The sequence below is a fragment of the Oncorhynchus nerka genome, linkage group LG10 (genome assembly GCF_034236695.1).
Source record: "Oncorhynchus nerka isolate Pitt River linkage group LG10, Oner_Uvic_2.0, whole genome shotgun sequence".
Lineage (NCBI taxonomy): Eukaryota > Metazoa > Chordata > Actinopteri > Salmoniformes > Salmonidae > Oncorhynchus > Oncorhynchus nerka.
This window is the reverse complement of record NC_088405.1, coordinates 21,634,838-21,656,065: the sequence shown is the minus strand read 5'-3', so window position 1 is coordinate 21,656,065 and position 21,228 is coordinate 21,634,838. Positions and strand designations below refer to the sequence as shown.

Here is a 21,228-nt window from a genome sequence, read left to right as displayed (position 1 = left end):
AGCTCATAAATGAAGCCTTATATTGCTATGTCCATTGTCTCCTGCAGGTAGAGAAGAAAAGAGAGGAGTTTTTTGATGCCTGGAACGCCTGTCTTCATCATGTGACCGGCCTGGCCTTAGCACACATACACAGAGGTGGGTAGACTACAGCCTACCCTGGTCCTGGAGAGTTACAGGTGGGTAGACTACAGCCTACCCTGGTATTGGAGAGTTACAGGTGGGTAGACTACAGCCTACCCTGGTCCTGGAGAGTTACAGGTGGGTAGACTACAGCCTACCCTGGTCCTGGAGAGTTACAGGTGGGTAGACTACAGCCTACCCTGGTATTGGAGAGTTACAGGTGGGTAGACTACAGCCTACTCTGGTATTGGAGAGTTACAGGTGGGTAGACTACAGCCTACCCTGGTCCTGGAGAGTTACAGGTGGGTAGACTACAGCCTACCCTGGTATTGGAGAGTTACAGGTGGGTAGACTACAGCCTACCCTAGTCCTGGAGAGTTACAGGTGGGTAGACTACAGCCTACCCTGGTATTGGAGAGTTACAGGTGGGTAGACTACAGCCTACCCTGGTCCTGGAGAGTTACAGGTGGGTAGACTACAGCCTACCCTGGTCCTGGAGAGTTACAGGTGGGTAGACTACAGCCTACCCTGGTATTGGAGAGTTACAGGTGGGTAGACTACAGCCTACCCTGGTCCTGGAGAGTTACAGGTGGGTAGACTACAGCCTACCCTGATCCTGGAGAGTTACAGGTGGGTAGACTACAGCCTACCCTGGTATTGGAGAGTTACAGGTGGGTAGACTACAGCCTACCCTAGTCCTGGAGAGTTACAGGTGGGTAGACTATAGCCTATCCTGGTATTGGAGAGTTACAGGTGGGTAGACTACAGCCTACCCTGGTCCTGGAGAGTTACAGGTGGGTAGACTACAGCCTACCCTGGTATTGGAGAGTTACAGGTGGGTAGACTACAGCCTACCCTGGTCCTGGAGAGTTACAGGTGGGTAGACTACAGCCTACCCTGGTATTGGAGAGTTACAGGTGGGTAGACTACAGCCTACCCTAGTCCTGGAGAGTTACAGGTGGGTAGACTACAGCCTACCCTGGTATTGGAGAGTTACAGGTGGGTAGACTACAGCCTACCCTGGTATTGGAGAGTTACAGGTGGGTAGACTACAGCCTACCCTGGTATTGGAGAGTTACAGGTGGGTAGACTACAGCCTACCCTAGTCCTGGAGAGTTACAGGTGGGTAGACTACAGCCTACCCTGGTATTGGAGAGTTACAGGTGGGTAGACTACAGCCTACCCTGGTCCTGGAGAGTTACAGGTGGGTAGACTACAGCCTACCCTGGTATTGGAGAGTTACAGGTGGGTAGCCTACATCCTGCCCTGGTCCTGGAGAGTTACAGTTGGGTAGACTACAGCCTACCCTGGTATTGGAGAGTTACAGGTGGGTAGACTACAGCCTACCCTGGTCCTGGAGAGTTACAGGTGGGTAGACTACAGCCTACCCTGGTCCTGGAGAGTTACAGGGTGTGCACTGTGCAGGCTTTTTCCTCCGGCCTAGCATTAGCATATGATTCATCTGTGCATCAAGACTAGTTGATTAGTTTAGATATTACCGCACTGTGGAAGCTAGAAACACAAGCATTTCGCTACACCGGCAATAACATCTGCTAAACATGTGTATGTGACAAATACGATTTGATTTGATTATCTGAATCATATGTGAATTTTTGTAACTCTCCTAGGCGTTAAGTAGATGAACGAATATAGTGGTCATGAATGAAAAGTAAGATGGCAGAATCTGTTTTTGTGTACTAAAACTGTGTGCATAAGTATAGGGGGTTGTGTTTTGAACCAGTGGGACTATGTAAAGACACCACTGTCTCTTAAAGACCATAACCTTTCCCTTCTCTCACTTTCATCCCACACACGCACGCACACACACAGACACACACACACACACACACACACACACACACACACACAAACTCACAGGCACACACACACACACAAACTCATAGGAACACACGCACAAACTCACAGGCACACACACACACACAAGCAAACACAAACTCCCAGGCACACACAAACTGACAGGCACACACGTCGGCACACACATCGGCACACACACACACACACACACACACACACACACACACACACACACACACACACACACACACAAGCAGTCTTACAACCTTAACCAGCCGCAAGGTACTAAAGAGCACAAAGGTGTCTGATGTTTGAAAGCTAAGAGCGGTCTGGAGGCTGACTGATACATAGAGGCACCCTCAGAGTGAAATGGTTTTGTTGTCATATTCCATTCCTTAGCAATATAATGCCTTTGCCCTACAGCTTTGACAGGACTTGAAAAAAAGTTTCCTCAATTGCAGTGAAGTTGCATAGTAGTTGTCTCTTGGTGGTGCAGTAGCACATAACCCAGTGTGATGGCCTTGACGTGGGTTAGTGCTTATACCTAGTATCACTATGACTAGATGTCATGGTCCCCTAATACTGTTGTTGTAGTTGTAGGTCTCCCCACCACAATTGGCCGACCGACATATATTGATTCTGAACAGGGATTCAGTTCTATGCTATTTACACAAGATTCATATTCAGATACTTTTGTGGGTGCAAAATTTGTTTTCCTCAACACTTTCTTAAGTAGGTTTATTATTCATCAATTGTTAAGATTTATTTAGTCGATCATCACATTCTTATTCATTATCTACTGACTATAATTCATTATGAGCATATGATATCCTGTTTTGTATTACGAAGCAACGAACAGTAAAAGAGAACCCAATATTTCATTATGTTTCCATAAAATGTTGTTCTGTGTGACTGTCACTGCATTGAGGCTGAACAATAGTGACCCACTGCCTAGCTGGGTAATATTTTTGCTTAGCCTCACTGATTTTTTGTTTGTTTCCATAGTAACTCTGGAGCAGTTTGCTCTGGCCGTTCAAGAGTGCCCAGTCGAAGAAGACCACACCTTGCTAACGAAGGTACGTGTGAAACCAGTTTTCCACTCTTCTGTCTCTCACCGTTCAATAGGAAACCAGAAGCTCTGCTTTTGAGTCATCAGTTAGGTCCTATGGAAAGTTCTCAGAAACAACACTTTGAACACGTTTCATGAGTTCCTTACAAGGTAATAATGTGATAAGTCCTCATATGAACCTCCTGTATAACCTAGTCACACCTGTCCTGTTCACATTTTGTGTTTTTACAAAGAATACAATTATAGAATGCAAAAGTCTTAATGTTCTTTTTCCCATAATTCTTACTTGTCCTCGTAAAAAACAGGTTGAGAAAACAGTACAATTTTCACTTAATAGCCTATGCAGTAGAATTTTAATTTGTATACATTTTCTGCATTACTGTACCATCAGTGTTTTCCCTAGGAATTTTTCAGTAGTGGTGGCAAGTGTAGCGAAGGGGAGTGCATTGCTACTAGCGTTAGTGCAAAGAAATGCTAGCTGTTTCCATAGACTTCCAGTCATTGAGCCCACGACTATCCATTTAAAAGCGCGTCTCAGCAGAAATACAGTACCAGTCAAAAGATTGGACACACCTACTCATTCAAGGGTTTTTCTTTATTTGTACTATTTTCTACAAATCTATGAAATAACCCATATGGATTCATGTAGTAACCAAAAACGTGTTATATATATTAGATTCTTCAAAATAGCCACACTTGGCCTTGATGATAGCTTTGCACACTATTGGCATTCTCTCAACCAGCTTCACCTGGAATGCTTTTCCAACAGTCTTGAAGGAGTTCCCACATATGCTGAGCACTTGTTGCCTGCTTTTCCACTCTGCGGTCCAACTCATCCCAAACCATCTCAATTGGGTTGAGGTCGGGTGATTGTGGAAGCCAGGTCATCTGATGCAGCACGCTCCTTCTTGGTCAAATAGCCTTTACACAGTCTGGAGGTGTGTTGGATCATTGTCCTATTGAAAAACAAATGATAGTCCCACTAAGCGCAAACCAAATGTGAAATGCGATGGTGTATCGCTGAAGAATGCTGTGGTAACCATGCTAGTTAAGTGTACCTTGAATTCTAAATAAATCACTGACAGTGTCACCAGCAAAGCATCCCCCACCATCACACCACCTCCTCCATACTTCACAGTGGGAACTACACATGCAGAGATCATCAGTTCACCTACTCTACGCATCACAAAGACACGGCAGTGGAAACCAAAAATCTCAAATTTGGACTCATCAGACCAAATGACATATTTCCACCGGTCTAATGTCCATTGCTCGTATTTCTTGCCCCAAGCAAGTCTCTTCTTCTAATTGGTGTCCTTTAGTAGTGGTTTCTTTGCAGAAATTCGACCATGAAGGCCTGGTTCACGCACTCTCCTCTGAACAGTTGATGCTGAGATGTCTGTTACTTGATCTCTGTAAAGCATTTATTTGGGCTGCAATTTCTGAGGCTGGTAACTCTAATGAACATATCTTCTGCAGCAGAGGTACAGTTGAAGTCGGAAGTTTACATACACTTAGGTTGGAGTCATTAAAACTCGTTTTTCAACCACTCCACAAATTTCTTGTTAACAAACTATAGTTTTGGCAAGTCGATTAGGACCTCTACTTTGTGCATGACACAAGTCATTTTTCAACAATTGTTTACATTTCGATTATATCACAATTCCAGTTGGTCAGAAGTTTACGTACACTAAGTTGACTGTGCCTTTAAACAGCTTGGAAAATTCCAGAATCAAATCAAAGTTTTTTTGTCACGTGCGCCGAATGCAACCGGTGTAGACCTTACAGTGAAATGCTTACTTACAGGCTCTAACCAATAGTGCAAAAAAGGTATTAGGTGAGAAGAAGATGTCATGGCTTTAGAAGCTTCTGATAGGCTAATTGACATAATATGAGTCAATTGGAGGTGTACCTGTGGATATATTTCAAGTCCTACCTTCAAACGCAGTGCCTCTTTGCTTGACATCATGGGAAAATCAAAATAATAAGCTAAGACCTCAGAAAAACAATTATAGACCTCCACAAGTCTGGTTCATCATTGGGAGCAATTTCCAAATACCTGAAGATACCACGTTCATCTGTACACAAGTATGGGACCACGCAGCCGTCATACTGCTCAGGAAGGAGACGTGTTCTGTCTCCTAGAGATGAACATACTGTGGTGCGAAAAGAGCACATCAATCCCAGAACGACAGCAAAGGACCTTGTGAAGATGCTGGAGGAAACAGGTACAAATGTATCTATATCCACAGTAAAATGAGTCCTATATTTACATAACCTGAAAGGCCACTCAGCAAGGAAGAAGCCACTGCTCCAAAGCCACCATAAAAAAGCCAGACTACGGTTTGCAACTGCACATGGGGACAAAGATCGTACTTTTTGGAGAAATGTCCTCTGGTCTGATGAAACAAAAATAGAACCGTTTGGTCATAATGACCATCGTTATGTTTGGAGGAAAAAGGGGGAGGGGAGGCTTGCAAGCCGAAGAACACCATCCCAACCGTGAAGCACGGGGGTGGCAGCATCATGTTGTGAGGGTGCTTTGCTGCATGAAGGACTGGTATACTTCACAAAATAGATGGCATCATGAGGGTGGAAAATTATGTGGATATATTGAAGCAACATCTCAAGACATCAGTCAGGAAGTTAAAGCTTGGTCGCAAATGGGTCTTCCAAATGGACAATGACCCCAAGCATACATCCAAAGTTGTGGCAAAATGGCTTAAGGACAACAAAGTCAAGGTATATAGAAAATGTGTGGGCAGAACAGAAAAAGTGTGTGTGAGCAAGGAGGCCTACAAACCTGACTCAGTTACAGCTCTGTCAGGAGGAATAGGCCAAAATTCACCCAACTTATTGTGGGAAGCTTGTGGAAGGCTAACCGAAACGTTTGATCCAAGTTAAACAATTTAAAGGCAACGCTACCAAATACTAATTGAGTGTATGTAAACTTCTGACTCACTGGGAATGTGATGAAAGAAATAAAAGCTCAAATAAATCAGTCTCTCTACTATAATTCTGACATTTCACATTCTTAAAATAAAGTGGTGATCCTAACTGACCTAAGACAGGGAATTTTTACTCAGATTAAATGTCAGGAATTGTGAAAAACTGAGTTTTTAAATGTATTTGGCTAAGGTGTATTTAAACCTCCCCGACTTCAACTGTAACTCTGGGTCTTACTTTCCTGTGGCGGTCCTCATGAGAGCCAGTTTCATCATAGCGCTTGATGGTTTTTATGACTACACTTGAAGACACCATCAAAGTTCTTGACATTTTCTGGATTGACTGACCTTCATGTCTTAAAGTAATGATGGACTGTCATTTCTCTTTGCTTATTTGAGCTGTTCGTGCCATTATATGGACTTGGTCTTTTGCCAAATAGGGCTGTCTTCTGTATACCACCCATGCCTTGTCACAACACAACTGATTGGCTCAAATGCATTAGGAAGGAAAGAAATTCCACAAATGAACTTAACAAGGCACACCTGTTAATTGAAATGATTTCCAGTTTACTTTCTCATGAAGTTGGTTGAAAGAATGCCAAGAGTGTGCAAAGCTGTCATCAGGGCAAAGGGTGGCTACTTTGAAGAATCTCAAATATAAAATAGTTTTAGATTTGTTTAACACATTTTTGATTACGACATGATTCCATATGTGTTATTTCATAGTGTTGATGTCTTCACTATTATTCTACAATGTAGAAAATAGTAAAAATAAAGAAAAACCCTTATGAGTTGGTGGGTCCAAACTTTGGACTGGTACTGTATTTAAAAAACATTACCTCATTTTTCTGCAGTGGTGGAAACAATTTAGTGGGCTATCACTGCTAAATTTAATATAGGGAAGCACTGACCATCATGGAGTGTGAATAAGCTGTCCCTCTGCCACGTGTGTGGGTTCAGTTGCGATTGATTACTTTGCTGCTTTGCCTTAGCCGGGCTGCCTTGAGTCCTGCATAGGCAGATAAGCCCCTTTCTGTGGGCACTATCAAGGTCTCCCCTGTACCTCTGCATCTCTGACTGTATGTTATGGGCTGCATTAAGGTCAGACTTCATTTTAGGATGGAAAACACCCTCTACTGCTCTTAAAATATCATACATTTTCAAGATGGTAAGTTTTTGTTTTTGTGTGATGCTTCTGGTTGCATGTGAACTACTCAAATAAACACACGTTTGGTTTCAGTGTTAGAACATTGTGTAGAACTGGCAGACAGTCAGTCAGGCGACAGTGTGTGGATGCAAAATAGTAGCCTTATGTAAATGTCACATACTTGGAGGCAGAAGGAGGCATCCTATGATTTTCTCTCGTTGGACAGACAGGTTGGGCATGGTGGATGACGTCTGTATACTCCTGATGCTCATGGTGCTTTCAAGACAACTTGGAACCTCCGAGTTGAAATATGCTAAGATTTTTTTCTCCATATAGCTTCCTATTGGTTGAATCTGATAATTTCGAGGGAAACTGAGCTCATCTTTCTACAATGAGTTTCCAAGTCGGACATTTCTGAGTTTCCAAGTTCCGAGTTGTCTTGAACGCGGCATTAGCTATTGAAGCAGAAGCTGACTGATGTCATACCTGCGGTCTGTTCAATGAGCCTAGCGTTGGAAATGTTCACATTCCAACACTGCTTAAGGGCAATTACATAGACTCAGATTTTTCATTATAAAATCTATACCAAACAAAAACCATTGATTTCAAAGTTTAACAAACCATAGAACTCTATGCACAATGACTACTTTTAACAATTTCCACTGAAATCTTTACAAACCTTTCATCTGCACAGTTTTTCCAGTAAATGTTTTAATTTGATTTACTGTGTAAATTATTGACTGTGCAGAGTTTTATGGCTTGTTAAACTGAAGTGAAATTCTGTTTCCATGGAATTGCCCTTAAGCATCTCAGCATTGACAACAAGACTACTTGGAAAACACCAGTAATCCAAAAAGCAAAATAGTTTTCTACGGTGATATTCATACACCATGCAGTAAGCAAAAACATTAAAGCACATACAGAAACCAGAGCTGTGGTGATGGTGTGGTGATGATTCTGTTAACATAATAGGGATAAAACCTGAGCAGTGTTCGAACTGTGTGAGTAGACTAAAAAGTGCCTCCATTGACTCATTCCACATTAAGTGTAATTAAATCGTTATGCTTCTAACAGGCCTAACAGTTTACTGCTTTCAAACGCCAACGATCGCATCTGCTCGACCGATCGTGTGATTACCACAATAACATGGTTTGTGCTGTTCATATCACTCAACCCTTTTATTTTGGGTCAGACAGATATGGCCGTAATGTTGGGATACAATTGGCATGTCATCAGGGTCCTTTTACACATTAGAGCATGACTGGGACTGAGGCTAATATTGTACACCAATATGATGTAGCAAGGCGGTGTCCAGAAAGCCTGACTATAATCTGACCTCATAGAAACTTGGAGGTCATAATGTAGGTCCCATAGTAAGTACATACCCTATGTTAAACTACATGGTTAGCGCCTTACATAATACATACATTGAGTGCACAGCCATGCAATCTCCATAGACAAACATTGGCAATAGAATGGCCTTACTGAAGAGCTCAGGGACTTTCAAAGTGACACCGTCATAGGATGCCACCTTTCCAACAAGTCAGTTTGTCCAATTTCTGCTAGAGCTGCCCTGATCAACGGCAGCGTAGGCGGCAGCGTAGCCTAGTGGTTAGAGCGTTGGACTAGTAACCGGAAGGATGCGAGTTCAAACCCCCGAGCTGACAAGGTACAAATCTGTCGTTCTGCCCCTGAACAGGCAGTTAACCCACGTCATTGAAAATAAGAATGTGTTCTTAACTGACTTGCCTGGTTAAATAAAGGTAAAATTAAAATGTGCTGTTATTGTGAAGTGGAAACGCCTAGGAGCAACAACGGCTCAGCCGCGAATTGATAGGCCACACAAAACCACAGAACTGGACCGCCGACTGTTGAAGCGCATAGCGTGTAAAAATCATCTATCCATGGTTGCAACACTCACTACTGAGTTCCAAACTGCCTCTGGAAGCAACATGAGCACAATAACTGTTTGTCAGGAGCTTCATGGAATGGGTTTCCATGGCAGAGCAACCGTACACCAGCCTAACGTCACCATGCACAATGCCAAGCGTCGGCTAGAGTGGTATAAACTTGCCGCCATTGGACTCTGGAGCAGTGAAAACGCGTTCTCTGGAGTGATTAATCACGCTTCACCATCTGGCAGTTTGACAGACGAATCTGGGTTTGGCGGATGCCAGGAGAACACTACCTGCCCGAATGCTAGTGCCAACTGTAAAGTTTGGTGGATGAGGAATAATGGTTTGGGGCTGTTTTTCATGGTTCGGGCTAGGCCCTTTAGTTCCAGTGAAGAGACATCTCAATGGTACAGCATACAATGACAATCTAGACAATTATTTGCTTTCAAGTTTGTGGCAATTGTTTGGGGAAGGCCCTTTCTTGTTTCAGCATGACTATTCCCCTGTGTATAAAGCTAGATCCATACAGAGGTCCATGGATTGTCGAGATCGGTGTGTAAAAACTTCACTGGCCTGCACAGAGCCCTGACCTCAACCCCATCAAACACCTTTGGGATGACTTGGAACGCCATCTGCGAGCCAGGCCTAATTGCCCAACATCAGTGCCCGACCTCACTAATGCTTTTGTGGCTGAATGGAAGCAAGTCCCCGCAGCAATGTTCCAACATCTAGTGGAAAACCTTCCCAGAAGAGTGGAGGCTGTTATAGCAGAAAAGGGGGGGATCAACTCCATATTAATTCCCATGATTTTGAAATGAGATGTTCGACGAGCAGGTCCACGTACTTTTGGTTATGTAGTGTATATTGGCGGTCCTATTTGATTTGAATATGGCTCAAATGCAGTCTTCCTATGCCGTTCTTATAGTCAGTGCTGTGTTGTGGTTTTAGTCAGTTTCAGATTGCTCCAAGCAATGTTGCTTACAAGGTCAGACATCCAATCTGATGTCAAATAATCTCTGATGGCCCCACGATGCTCTAATACTTACCATGTAGACCTGCCTTTAAAGAGCATTTTGGGAGGACTGTTATCGATAAGAAACTTAATGACCTTGTGATAAGTTTCTGTCCAGCCCTTTTTGCCAGGTTACCAGTTTTGCATAATAGGAAGAGAGTGGGAACAGAGAGAGAGGCCCGACGCTTCCGTGTGCTATTCACACAGCAATGTCAATACAATGTCATAATGGGCCAGACCTCATATTTGACAAGAGCTGCCACAAACACCCCTCGTCCTCATTTACCACAATAAATCACACACACACCGGGAAATTAGCATTCAGTCCACTCAAGAAAGAGAAAGTTGCCAATAATTAAACATTACTGGTTACAAACCATATTTTATGGACCGTGTAGTTCCTTGTGGAGTGATGTAACATAAATCGTAGTAGCAACGCAGATTTTTCGTCACTGATCATTTGGACAAATTACGATATCTGTGTTGATGTTGATTTTACTGTCACTTTTGTCACATGAGAAAATAAAAAAATGTCAGAGTTATCTATTGGAATCTCGAAATGACTACGCAATTTTTTGGTTAACCTATTCATTATGGAGATGGTAGGCATCTATTTTGAAACCATTGCTTCGTGTATTGAACCAAATGGAATCATATGATGTAGCATCATTTGGAATCTGTGTCTGACTTTTTGTTTTTAGAAATAAAAATGTTTTCTTTGAACATTCTAAGCAGAAGCATGTAAGTGGCCGTAGGGAGCACCAATGTCTGACCAATTGTCTGACCTAGCGCCTGGAGACAAAAGTCAGACCCAGATTCCAAATGATGCTACATCATATGATTCTGTTACTTTGTTCCACACGCATGGTTACAAAATTGTTATGAATTGCAACCACTCTAAACAGATATCATATCAATAGTATTTATTTAATTTGATAGATTGAGTTTGATGTCTACTGATTACCTCATCTTCACCCAGTAATGTTTTATACCAGCTCTTACACTGGTTAGATTTACGTGTATATGTACTGAACTAACACTGTTTATCTGAGGATGTGCAATGTTACACACATTTCTTGGTGAAGATTAGACTTCAATAACTCCCATGAATAATCCATTATAAATAGTTATAAATACGTTTCAATGCTTTAAAAAAGTGTGTTTTTATATACTGGAATGCTAATTTAATATGTTAGTCTACTTATCAATAGTTTATTCATTACATTGTAAAGTGAAGCCAGTGATTTGAATCCAACATCTGAATACAAGGACATGTCTGATATTTAAAAAATCTGAGTTATGTTTAATGTGATGACACAGAGTTGGAAATCACCTTTTTTGAGGACTCAGTATATGTTACAATGGGAATAAGAAGGACGTTCAGTGGTGATTCTTAATTTAAGTTTTGGTCAACAGAAACTGTGAGTGAACAACACATCAGCTGTTTATCAGAGTATTTATCTAGTGGACACCTTCTTGATGTCTATCCAACGAAGCCTTAGGTGTTTCCACAATGTTGTTGATGCTCCCCTAAAATGTTGTTGCTAGGATGTTTTCCCCCATATTACTTAGCTTGTACAATTACACATTGAATCAACTCTCGTCAATATTTATTTTCAAAGGAATTACTCTAGGCTGTAGGGCAGTTTAAACTCTCCCTGATACAGCCTTTGTCTGTTGTATAAAGCACAGAGAGCCTCAAGTGTCCCTGAAGCTTCTCTCCATGTGACTCGTTGTGCATCAATGAAACACTACATCTTATGCAACAAACAAATCAATCAATACAGCTTGTTGGACAGTACAGAACCAGCAACAGTGATACAGCTGTTCTCAAACAAAAGAGCTTTTACTGGGGTCCTTGAGTTTCATCCTGCTAAATGGGTATTACTGTTCCCCACCAAAACCATAGAGGAAAAAAAACATTTCTCATTGCAGATACTGTGACTGCTTGTCCATTGTGCAGACCGTTAAACTACAACAATGCACAGTTAGGTTTTCACAATGCACCTGTCACAGTTCACCAGTTACAGGGCCTTCGGTCAGTATTCAAACCCCTTAACCTTTTCCACATTTTGTTACATTACAGCCTTATTCAAAAATGGATTAAATAAAAAGAAATCCTCGACACACAATACCGCATAATGGCAAAGCAAAAGCAGTTTTTTTGACATTTTTGCTAATTTAGTTCAAATAAAAAACAGAAATATCTTATTTACATAAGTATTCAGATCCTTGACCTCAGGTGCATCCTCGTCATTGATTATCCTTGTGATGTTTCTTCAACTTGATTGGAGTCCACCTGAGGTAAATTCAATTGGTAGGACATGATTTGTAAAGGCACACACCTGTCTATGTAAGGTCCCACAGCTGACAGTACATGTCAGAGCAAAAACCAAGCCATGAAGTTGAAAGAATTGTCCGTAGAGCTCCGAGACAGGATTGTGTCAAGGCACAGATCTGGGGAAGGGTACCAAAAAACGTCTGCAGCATTGAAGGTCCCCAAGAACACAGTGGCTTCCATCATTCTTAAATGGAAGAAGTTTGGAACAACCAACACTCCATCCTAGAGCTGGCCAAACTGAGCAATCGGGGAGAAGGGCCTTGGTCAGGGAGGTGACCAAGAGCACAATGGTCACTCTGCCAGAGCTCCAGGGTTCCTGTGTGGAGATGGGAGAACCTTCCAGAAGGACAACCATCTCTGCAGCACTCCACCAAGCAGGTCTTTATGGTAGAGTGGCCAGACAGAAGCCACTCCTCAGTAAAAGGCAGATGACAGCCCGCTTGGAGTTTGCCAATAGGCACCTAAAGACTCTCAGACCATGAGAAACAAGATTCTCTGGTCTGATGAAACCAAGACTGAACTCTTTGGCCTAAATGCCAAGCCTCACGTCTGGAGGAAACCTGGCACCATCCCTACAGTGAAGCATGGTGGTGGCAGCATCATGTTGTGTGGATGTTATTCAGAGGCAGGGCCTGGGAGACTAGTCAGGATCGAGGCAAAGATGAACGGAGCAAAGTACAGAGAGATCCTTGATGAAAACCTGCTCCAGAGTGCTCAGGACCTCAGACTGGGGCAAAGGTTCACCTTCCAACAGGACAACGACCCTAAACACACAACCAAGACAACACAGAAGTGGCTTCGGGACAAGTCTCTGAATGTTCTTGAGCGGCCCAGCCAGAGCCCAGACTTGAACCCGATCTAACATCTCTGGAGAGACCTGAAAATATATGTGCAGCAACGCTCCCCATCCAACCTGACAGAGCTTGAGAGGATCTGCAGAGAAGATTGGGAGAAACTCCCCAAATACAGGTGTGCCAAGCTTATAGCGTCATACCCAAGAAGACTCAAGACTGTAATTGCTGCTTCAACAAAGTACTGAGTGAAGAGTCTGAATTGTCAGGGATTTCCTCCTCTTCTCCCGAAGAGGAGAGGCGAAAAGGATCAGAGGACCAATATGCGGCGTGGTAAGTGTCCGTGGTTCTTTTAATACGTAAATGTACACATGAACACTACAAAACAATAAACATGGAAAACCTAAACAGTCCTATCTGGTGCAAAGACAGAGACAGGAACAATCACCCACAAACACACAGTGAAACCCAGGCTACCTAAGTATGATTCTCAATCAGAGACAACTAATGACACCTGCCTCTGATTGAGAACCATACTAGGCCGAAACATAGAAATACCCCAAAACATAGAAAAACAAACATAGACTGCCCACCCAACTCACGCCCTGACCATACTAAATAATGACAAAACAAAGGAAATAAAGGTCAGAACGTGACATGAATACTATTTCAGTTATGGGGTATTGTGTATAGATTGATGAGGGGAAAAAATATTTAATACATTTTAGAATAAGGCTGTAACGTAACAAAATGTGGAAAAAGTCACAGGGTCTGAATACTTTCCGAAGGCACTTGGCATACATCTCACTTAAGTATTGAAAGTGCAGTGTCACACATCTGATGTACGGATGTTGACATTGCTAGTGATATCAAATGCATTGTATTTCTCATACATAGCACATGCTGAGTCTCCTCTGTGTGGAGAGATATGCTTGACTTTTTTAATGATGGCACTGTGACATGACATTGGAAAAACAGCTGTTCATATCAACCCTTAATGGGAAACTCAATTAGGTTAGGGGGCTATGATTTCTTATTCCAGCCCTGCAGGTGCTCACATCTGTAGCATTATGGAAGGAGAGGGGACATTTGGGTCATAGCCTTGCCTGAAACTTGCAGAGAGTTTCCGTATGGGAGGGGGGGGTGGAGATTTTACAGTTCGAGTTAGTATCTTTCTCTTAACATCTCCCCCAGAACTTAATCGAGCATTGTACGCAATTACGCAAGATTTTAGTTCTGGGTTTCCGAGATGGACTGTGTAGTCATGTTCGGTTTCGACTACTCTCAAGCAGTGGGCAACCCTTCACTAGCCGAACTGTGTGAACCAAGGAAATGAGCAAAGCTGCCGAAACGTGATAAACCTCCTGAACTTTGTTCTTTATTTAGAGGTCAATGGTCTTGTTTGGTTCTCAGTGGAGAGCTGTGTCCACCGTGTAGAGTTGAGGGGCTGCTATCTCTCTCTCTCTCTCTCTCTCTCTCTCTCTCTCTCTCTCCTGTCTCTCGCTCTCTCTCTCTCTCTCTCTCTCTCTCCTGTCTCTCTCTCTCTCCTGTCTCTCTCTCTCTCTCTCTCTCTCTCTCTCTCCTCTCTCTCTCTTTCTCTGTCTATTTTCCACTCCTCTCTTTTGATCTTCTGTGGCGGTTTGCTGTCATCACCATCACCTCTGAAGAGACAAGATATTAGACCACCCGTTTCTGTTTTTCCATTTCCTTCATGGTCCTCAGAATACACATTACCAGCTCTGACCAGACAGGAACAAACATGTTATTCTAACACAATAACCGGATGCGTAGTCAGAAACGTGTGTGTGTGTGTGGTGCATTAAGTTGGGGGCCTCTGTGTTTAACTGATATAATGCAATAGTTGTATTACCTAGTTGCATTTCGCAATTGAAACATCAACTCTATTGTTAAATCAAATATCCATTGTGTCTTCATTTGAACAACTGATGTGCACAACTTGTGTGTTACTATAGAGGATGTTCTCATCCACAGCCTTTTTGTTGTGCTAGCAGGTAGAATGTGACACATTTCACTTCTTCTCCTTAGTTCTGCCTCCTCCATGGCACCAGTCTGGTGTACCAGGAGAGAGCCTGGTATCTAGAGCATCACTACCTGACCCCCGCTACCAGCCGACAGATACGCACCCAGGTAAGATATCTGCCCTATAGAATAGACTGCATGCATATGTTCTTGTATGTCTTCCTTCTATGTGTGTGTACCCACGTGGAGGGATAAACAGTGATTAGTCAGTGATTAGTCAGTTTCCCTGATGTCTTGTTGTTGTACCGTCAGAGAACAACTGTGAAAAATGCTAACTTCAGATGGATAATTAGCATTGGTCAAAAACAAGAACCCCACTTCCATAGCCCCTTGTATTCCCACTGTCATTCCAGTTGTTCACAGCTAGCTGTGATCAAACAGCAGTGTTTATGACGAGCGCTATCCCACCCTGCAGAGCACGTCGGAGCCGATAAGTAGGGGGAGTCGACACCACTGTGCTAGCATCTAACCATCAGATGCTCAGGCTATGTGTTTACACTGCCTCCAGAGGAACAAAATGGCTGCTGTTTGCTGTGTCAATACCCCTCATTACTGCCAGAGCGGCAACTGGGAACAGTCATATCTGAGGAGACAGTTATTTAACATGGTCCTGGACTAGATCATTGGAACAGATGAAAATATCACTTGTAGACCCTGAACAAAGTTAGTAGGAAAAGTGTACAGATGTAGGACCTTAATAGTTTGCTACATCAGGAAAATAATCCTGCCTCAACAGAAAATGTGAATTATTATGTGGATTAAAATGAATGGACCCTTTTTGTAGAGGTTGATTTTCATAAGGGAAAATCAAGTTGATTTAACACATTTTAGAAGCCTTTTTAAACCTCAATACACTACAAGGAAGGTTCTCCTGCAATAGGGTCATCAAATGAAGATCCTACATCTGTTAGTAGAGAGAATGATATATATTTCAGAATAGAAGTGGTAGGCTGTGTTCAGACATTTACACAGGCTTGGTTCCCACACTCCTTATGTCAGGTATGTATCTATATTTAACTTGTGTTGTTATGTAACGGGCCAATCTGCCGTAACTTCCATTTCCTGCATATCTAAGCCTCATATCCTCATCTCTCATAGGTGAGTTCCTCTGAAGGTGGAGTGAGAGTCACTGAAAAACAGAACAGATAAGAGTGACTGTCTTTGCTTATCACCACACAGGCAGCAGTATTAAACAGGCTATGCAAATGCCCTTGCCCACTGGTCCTGGCTAGATGGGATACAGCTTTTGATGTCAAAAGTATAATTGTTTTGCATTTTACCTAACTGAAACCCTTTTCCTAACCTTAACCTTATTCTTCTAACCTGCTACTTTAATTCTCCTAACCTGCTGCGTAAGTTCTCCTAACCTTCGACGAAAAGTCAAATCTGACAAAAGCTGTATCCCATCTAGTCAAAACCCTGCCTACCTCACTGTACTGTGTGAGCCTGGACAGAAACCGGCTCCTCCTGTACACTAGGCGAGGTGGGTGATGATCATCAGATTGATCTCTATGCACGCACCTACAGTTTATGTGTGCCAACACACCCACACACTGCTGCTTGCTGTTGCTGTTCTTGTCAGCTCAATATTGGAACTGTTCCTGACGGTCCCTGTATTTTGTTTTTGATACTGTGTAGTAACAGTCTGCTTGAGTCGGAGAGACTTTATGAGGGAGTTGTAAAAGCCTGGTGTTCTCTAATGTAGCCCTCTCTTCCTCTACTTCATAACAAGAATGTCTGTTGTTGACTGTGAGATAGATAGTTTATTAGCATGGTGGCTCCACGTGGTCTTTCTTAGGGCTTACTAAAGAGAACAGTTGTAACATATAGATGTGGTTTTCTCAGCATGTGTCCAGCCCTTCCAGCCACGTGGGGGTAATGGGGTTCACTGCATGGGAACCTGGGCTCTGCCAGGGGTGGACTGCTGTAGCTGTAAATAACTAGTCGTCAATAACCCCAAACGCACACACACACACACACACACACACACACACACACACACACACACACACACTCTTAACCTTATAGCCACTGGTCACTAGCTGACACAGACTATTAATGCTGACTCTCCCTCTGTCCCCCCATCAATGTGGAGATGGTGACCTTTCCTCTGGCTCCTCTTTCTCTCCCTGTTTGTTTAAACCTGGCGCTCCTCTTGCTTTCTCTAGTCTGGGCGCTGCGCTCCTTTCATCTTTGACAAGTAGGGTGAGAAGGGGGGAATGAGACTTCAGAGAGAGCGAGAGAGAGAGTGAGGAAGGATATATGATCAACAGAGAGACAGGTTGACACCCTTCAGTACCTTTTATGGGGGGGGGGGGGGGGCTCTTTAGAAAGGTGCAGAGTGCAATTACACGTCAAACATGCCCAAGCATCATTTAGTGCCTAATAGACCACAGATAAGATGGGGTTATGCAAATAAAAGACTGAAGAGTTGGTTAAATTGAACACTTTATCACAGGCCTGGTCTCTGTTTTTTCATCAGTAGGTTACTTTTTAAGGACTAAATGATATCCAAGTTGTATTGCAGTATTTCACAGTCTATAAACTTCCCCATTTCCTGGAGGGGAAGAAAATAGCACAAATGTATGGTAACAAATACCAGATGGACAGGTACATACTTAGTTTTCTGAATGCACAGTAGATTGCCTCGTAGTCGACATAATGGAGTCAAATGTGCTAGTGCTTTTCTGCTTAAGAGCCACTAGGTGGCAGGCATTACAATGGGTCCTGAACAAGATGTGAATCTGAGGGAACAATCACTGTTCATGAAATGAAGATTCTCCATACAACTAGAGACCTCTATGAACAGTGACATGATACTAGATTAACTACATGAAAGCAGAATTGAGGATATACATTTACTCAGGCCTATGATGGGCTAATATTTTGGATTTTTTAACAATTATGCTTGCTGTTGCCTCACTTCACAAACTGAATTGCTTACTAAGTGTTGAGCTGAAAAATGTTCAATAAATTAATTACAGCATATAAGGGGAAAAAATAAGATGTTTCTAGTCTTAAGAAATATACCCATCATTGTGTTCTATTTGTTCACACTGTCTCAGTGATTTGTGGGGTTGGTGTGCATTACTCACCCTTTCCACCACATTGGTTTTAATGGGTTTCTGAATTATCCACAGGCAATTCTTCTCCCACACCCCTATCCCATAAGGCTGTTTACGTTTACCCTCCTACTGATTGGGAACAATGACATCATAGGCCCTCCTGAGATTATGATGAGTATGACTGTCCGCATAACAGCAATGGAAAACTGGTCGGCCAATGAGGGAGGCTGCCTGCACCTGTGACATTAGTCAATTGCTAATCTCAATGTTTATTGCTATAATTAGGTTTGCCTATTGCTGTGTAGTTACCTTCCTGTTTAGTTGCACAGTGAACACAGATAGCTCAGATTGGGTGTTGGTTCCAGCATTTTCTTAGAACAAGAGACTTTGAATATCAAAACAAGAAAGTCAGTCGTCACTAGTTACCACAGCCACAAAGTCTGCCTATTTCTACAATGTATCTTCTTAAAAGGAGATGTTCTACCTAACCATAGCCATAAACCTAACCTTAACCACACTGCTAACCTTATGCCTAACCTTAACCTTAAATTAAGGCCATTTTTCTCCCTCTCATACATTTTTATGATATAGCCAATTTTGACGTTGCGGCTGTGGTAACTAGTGGAAACCAAGAAAGTCAGACACATTGTTTTAGCAGTTACAGTTAGGAAGAGTAAGTCATTCTGCACTATGATGTCCCATTGTTATCTTTTACAAACTCTCATAACGCCCCCAATCATGCAAGTACACTTTGTTGATAGGCAGTTGAATCTGTTGTAAGTCTGAACTCTAAAGACAATGGGCTCTGCTATTTAGCTCCTTGAGTCAGTCTGGACGTTCTGTTGCTACTGGAACACTTAGATCCTCAGTGCAATACAACACCTGCCACCTGTCTGCCCAGAGTTGACCATTGTCTGTGTCTGTACCGCCAATACCATGATGGCCAATGCTTCTTACTCAAGACGCTGAATCATTCCCCCTTCTGGGGACTGTTGTGAAAAGTAGAAGATTGTACTGAACTTTGACTTGAAGTTCATCTCAAATCAAATCAGATTCATTTGCATTATTTGTCTATACCTTGCCCTAAATTGTCTAGAATTCCAATAGATAACCATTATAAAAACCACCAATTCAACCTTTGACACAAGCTACTTACAATGTAATTCATATCAGCTTTATCCATGGCTAACCATTTTCTCACATTGATTTATGTAAATGTAATTGACTCCTATTGTGTTTGTCCTCCAGCTGTTGGAGCTGTGTAGATTGGTGAAGGATGAGGCCCTGAAGGTGGTGTCTGACTTCAACGTTCCCTCCTGCTGCATCCAGGCGCCAATTGCTGGTGTGGCCAACCCCCGGGCTGAGTGGGCCTTCTACTCTGCACCGGAGCACCCCATCAGAGCCTCCAAGTTATGAGCCCCACTGTGCTGATCTAGGATCTGTCCATATAATATTGTTCATCATGATCTAAAGGGCTAAACTGATCCTAGATCAGCACTCCTACTCTGAGACACTTTGTGGATACGGGCCTTGCTCACTGCTTGACTCATCCTGGTCTCAGTGAAGAGCCATGGGCTATGTTACAATGTCCATATTAGCACACCACTTAGAATAAAGCAACTTATTTGGCATGCATGCATTCTAAGTGATGTAGTGTGGATATTAGAACAGAGCCCATGATATTTTGCCTAATCTGGATAAGGTCTGAAGACTACAGACCCAGTTGTTGTCTAGACTAGTGCCATTAGCCGCAGGCATAATACACAGGACAGTCTCATTTTGATTCATTTCTATTTAAATCTCTTATCAGTTCTCAAAGAAATGTTGAAATGCTTCATGTTTGTTATACTGTCAAATCATTGGGTTTTATTTGATATGTGTGCATTTGGGAGCTTTTGTACTTTGCTTGGTCCAATCCATTACATACAGTGGATGCCTATGTGGCTCAGAATAGCTTGACACAATCAGTGTTGCTTATTGAAAATGTGCTCATTTTGTTTGTACAAAAAAAAGCTTTGAAATGAAATGTATTCATGACACTAGTATATAGAGACGCACTTTGACTGTGAATCTCTCTGCCAGACACTTTCCCTCACCAACACCGGCTAGACCGTGATGGCCAGCTTGTTTGATTCAACAACATACAAAAATGGAAATTACACAAGATATGTTTATAATATATTTTATTAATATGAGCACAGTGAGCAAATGGTTTGTGACACAATACATGTGGGAAGTGTCGGCTACTTTATATCCTTCAATGTTCTGATCAGTTGTCTGCATAACATGTAGAGGCCTGTAATGTTGATTGACTCTTGATGAACAATCATTGTTTGCTCTGTAGGTTACTTGCGCTTGCATATACATTAAAACTGTTCCATGACAAAGTGTCATCAGTTTTGTACTGTATCTTTGTCATATCTGAAAATCAATTGTCACTGCTCTTTAATAAATGTACTTAATAGGAATAAATGTGCTGTATAGTGTGTCTTGTTTCGCACATGTTTTCTCTCTTGAATTTTTTATCTTTGTTGAAGACTTGCAGTCAACAGTTAAAACAAGAAGTTAAAGTAGTCTGCTCAATATTCATAAAATGACATACAATGCTGTGTTTTAATTTGTTGTGAACCAGTTATATAATTAGTGTTTCATTGTGCAAATGATCAACACATGCATGATTGTGAGAAGGAGTAGCTGGCTTTTTAACACTGTCTTGTGAAATAGCTGTTCTTCTAACTGAGAATGTGTGGGCGAAAGTGTGAAGAACCGATCCAACAACTCTCCCAGGGGCTCAATGATATGTACTAAATGATTCTAGAAAGTTACAATTCTTCTCAATGTTGATTATCTGTAAAACTATTTGGCTGAAATGTATTATCATCTAATGGAGTTTATTTTAATAGAAAGAGAACCTCAGAATTTCTCTGACAACTGAAATGTTCGTAGGTACAGTATAGGATCTTGACATGTGAAGTTGCCCCTCTTTGA

At 42.2% G+C, this 21,228-nt stretch overlaps 1 protein-coding gene across 2 annotated transcripts in view; it reads left to right on the top strand.

The window, feature by feature from the left end:
- Positions 1-20,726, top strand: part of acoxl (acyl-CoA oxidase-like) — a 46,288-nt gene extending 25,562 nt beyond the window's left edge. For both annotated transcript variants that reach the window (XM_029669176.2, XM_029669177.2), the window contains 4 exons: positions 48-135; positions 2,941-3,011; positions 15,182-15,283; positions 19,489-20,726. In XM_029669176.2, coding sequence (XP_029525036.2) covers positions 48-135; positions 2,941-3,011; positions 15,182-15,283; positions 19,489-19,656 — 429 coding nt within the window. In that variant the 3' untranslated portion in view covers positions 19,657-20,726. The remainder of the gene's footprint in view (positions 1-47; positions 136-2,940; positions 3,012-15,181; positions 15,284-19,488) is intronic.
- The last annotated feature ends 502 nt before the right edge of the window (positions 20,727-21,228 follow it).